The 2,459-nt window shown below is 44.3% G+C and overlaps 1 protein-coding gene across 2 annotated transcripts; it reads left to right on the forward strand.

The window, feature by feature from the left end:
* The first annotated feature begins 594 nt into the window (after positions 1 to 594).
* On the forward strand, positions 595 to 1,690 carry LOC133911120 (uncharacterized). Of its 2 annotated transcripts, none has more exons than XM_062353327.1 (3): positions 595 to 750; positions 925 to 1,034; positions 1,143 to 1,690. In XM_062353327.1, the coding sequence occupies exons 2-3, from the start codon at positions 954 to 956 to the stop codon at positions 1,596 to 1,598; spliced, it is 537 nt and encodes a 178-aa protein (XP_062209311.1). In that variant the 5' UTR covers positions 595 to 750; positions 925 to 953; the 3' UTR covers positions 1,599 to 1,690. The 2 variants fall into 2 exon arrangements, with proteins under 2 accessions (XP_062209311.1, XP_062209310.1); XM_062353326.1 differs by having other exon boundaries at positions 598 to 750; positions 903 to 1,034.
* The last annotated feature ends 769 nt before the right edge of the window (positions 1,691 to 2,459 follow it).

Genomic DNA, 2,459 nt, shown 5'->3' on the forward strand with positions numbered 1-2,459 from the left:
CATAATTTAGGGTGATGTTTTAACACTAGTACCACAAACATGTATGTTTTATATGTTTATGAGCCCAACAAGTGTGGTCGCTGGAACTTCTTGACTGATCATGTTCATTTTCAGAGGCGGATCATCAAACAAGGCTGCCTAAACTGTCAAGCATGACTTGTATTTACACTTGGATGCCAATAAGGTTTACAGATCTACAAATGGATGTAACTAATATGTGATGTCAATTATGAATCATTCATTCAACTAGATTGGGAAATAAAAAGGGGGTCCGTACTGTTTCTATATTCGTGAGTTGATGTATATGATGTCAACAAGTTAGGAGCATGATTCCAGGGCAGGCATGCACACATGTGAACTGCCTTGGCCACTTTAGCTGTGCCTGTCTCCTGATTCTCTTAGTGTAGTGCCCCCATAAATCTATTTGTGGATAGATACATGGATGCACATATTTATAGCAAGTGGGGTTTGCTATGTTCCGGTGTTCCTGCTTTTCTACTCTGTCCTTTGCTTGGCGATTTGTGGTGGGGGCATCATTCCTTCTTCCCCTCTCCCAAGTGCTTGAAACTGCAGTGGCCAATCGAAACTGCATTTCCCCTTGGTCGCTCTGTGCCTTTAAAATAGCATGTCGTAGAGTGTTGAGAAAGTTAGGTGCCCCTAACTCTCTTCCCTACAAATAAAGTGCCCTGTTGAAAGGTTCTTCGAGACCTCGATCCCGATAAACATCGAAGTGAGAGGTCTCCACTTCTTGTGAGTAGAGCCTAATCCCGATCTCATGGTTTCCATTTTTCTTCCATCTGAAATGATAGGCTGCACTCTCCCTGGTTTTTGCCGGTTGTAGGATCTCATGACCAAAGAAGTGCATCATAGAGCAGTTGCTGATTTCCTTCTAAATTTTGCAGCTTTTTTTTTTGGCTCCATTAGTAAACAGCAAAGGCTCTTTCCACAAGAAGATGTCAAGATATCTGAAGCAGTACGAGAAGGAGCACATGAAGATGGCCATGCTGAAGCAAGAAGAGACATTCAAACAGCAGGTAAGAAGCTTGGAGGTTCAAATCAAGGACCACATCAGCCACAGCATCCTAAATTACTTTCAGGTTCCTCAACTCTGGCCTCAAACAAGTCATGATGTGTTCATTCAGGTACAAGAACTGCACCGGCTGTACCGGGTTCAGAAGCTACTGATGACGGACGCAGCAAACACAATGCCCGCCATCAGATGCAACCTTGAAGACGAGAGGCGTGCCACGGAGAACGACGCAGGCTCAAGCAAATCATGGGACGCCTACTCAGAGCAGACGAAGGCCGCTCCCCTTGTTCTTCAAGACAGCGAGCTAGAGTTGAAGCTGGCTCTAGGATGTTTCGGAACGGCGGAAAAGACGGCGGCAAAGAAGGAGACGTCGTCTAGCGTGGATTCCAGGACGAGCATTTCGTCGTCGTCGATGGAGTCCGGTAGCCCCGACTCCAGGGTCCTGCCTCCTCCATCTCTGATCGGGTCGGCGGGGGCGAAGCCTAGCGCTAGTGTTGGGCAGCATCTGGAGCAGGAAGGGCTCCAGCAGCCTCCTTGGCTACACAAGTGCCTGAATTTGGCACGATAGGATTAGTTCCGTGTCTCACACTGTATTCGCTGTATCCACCCTTCTGTTTCTCTTGTCCACTAAAAAACTTACGTCGCTCTCCTCTTCTCTGTCTTTCGTTGGATGAAGCCTAGTACTTACTCACTCACAGTTAGTATCTGATTTCATACTTCACATAATTCATGGAGAGATCTTACAGCGCTGTCGGCTCGCTAGTAATCAGGAGGCACACAGCTTGAACGATGCCCAACGAACCGGGCTGTCCGATGCTCCAGCTTGAAAAAGCTCAAGCCGATCTACAGCAGAGCCTAAGCTTCTGAGCTCTCAGAGCTGCGCTTGAGTTCAGCACAACCAAAGGTCGAACAAGCTTAAGCTTGGCTCGAGGAACTCGTTTAATATAAAGCCTTTTAAAAGTCGGACCAAGTGCATGTAAGCTCGAGCTTGGGTCGAAAAAAAGCCAAACAATTATATTTTAATAAAATACTTATATAAAAGCTTGGCCAAAACTTGTCTTAAAGATTTATAAGTGAAACATAAGGAACTCGAGCCTTAACTATAACTAGTAGAGTGCCCATACTTCAAATTGTAATGAGATTCCAAACCATGCACTCAATCTCTATTTTAATTCTCAAACATGAAGCATATCAACTAATCATCATCATCCATGATGTTCACTGTTCACTGGATAGTTTAAACTCGGTAGTACTATTGTGCACTTTAACGTGAAAAGTCAAACAAGGAAATATGCTAAGTTAGAGTCAATACTTGAAAGTCCTATGGTTTCTTACCATTTTCCATAGCGAAATTGAGTAGCAATACAAATAAATCAAATCCATAGAAATGTCTCAGAAACATTAGTGGCGAAAAGACTTAGAGTTTTTA

This window comes from Phragmites australis, chromosome 3 (genome assembly GCF_958298935.1).
Source record: "Phragmites australis chromosome 3, lpPhrAust1.1, whole genome shotgun sequence".
Lineage (NCBI taxonomy): Eukaryota > Viridiplantae > Streptophyta > Magnoliopsida > Poales > Poaceae > Phragmites > Phragmites australis.

What these genes read in the sequence shown, in the direction of transcription:
- LOC133911120 (XM_062353327.1), top strand. Translation starts at nt 954, where the DNA reads ATGTCAAGATATCTGAAGCAGTACGAGAAGGAGCACATGAAGATGGCC. An exon ending in AAGAGACATTCAAACAGCAG is followed by an intron (nt 1,035 to 1,142) that starts GTAAGAAGCTTG and finishes GTGTTCATTCAG; the next exon opens with GTACAAGAACTGCACCGGCT.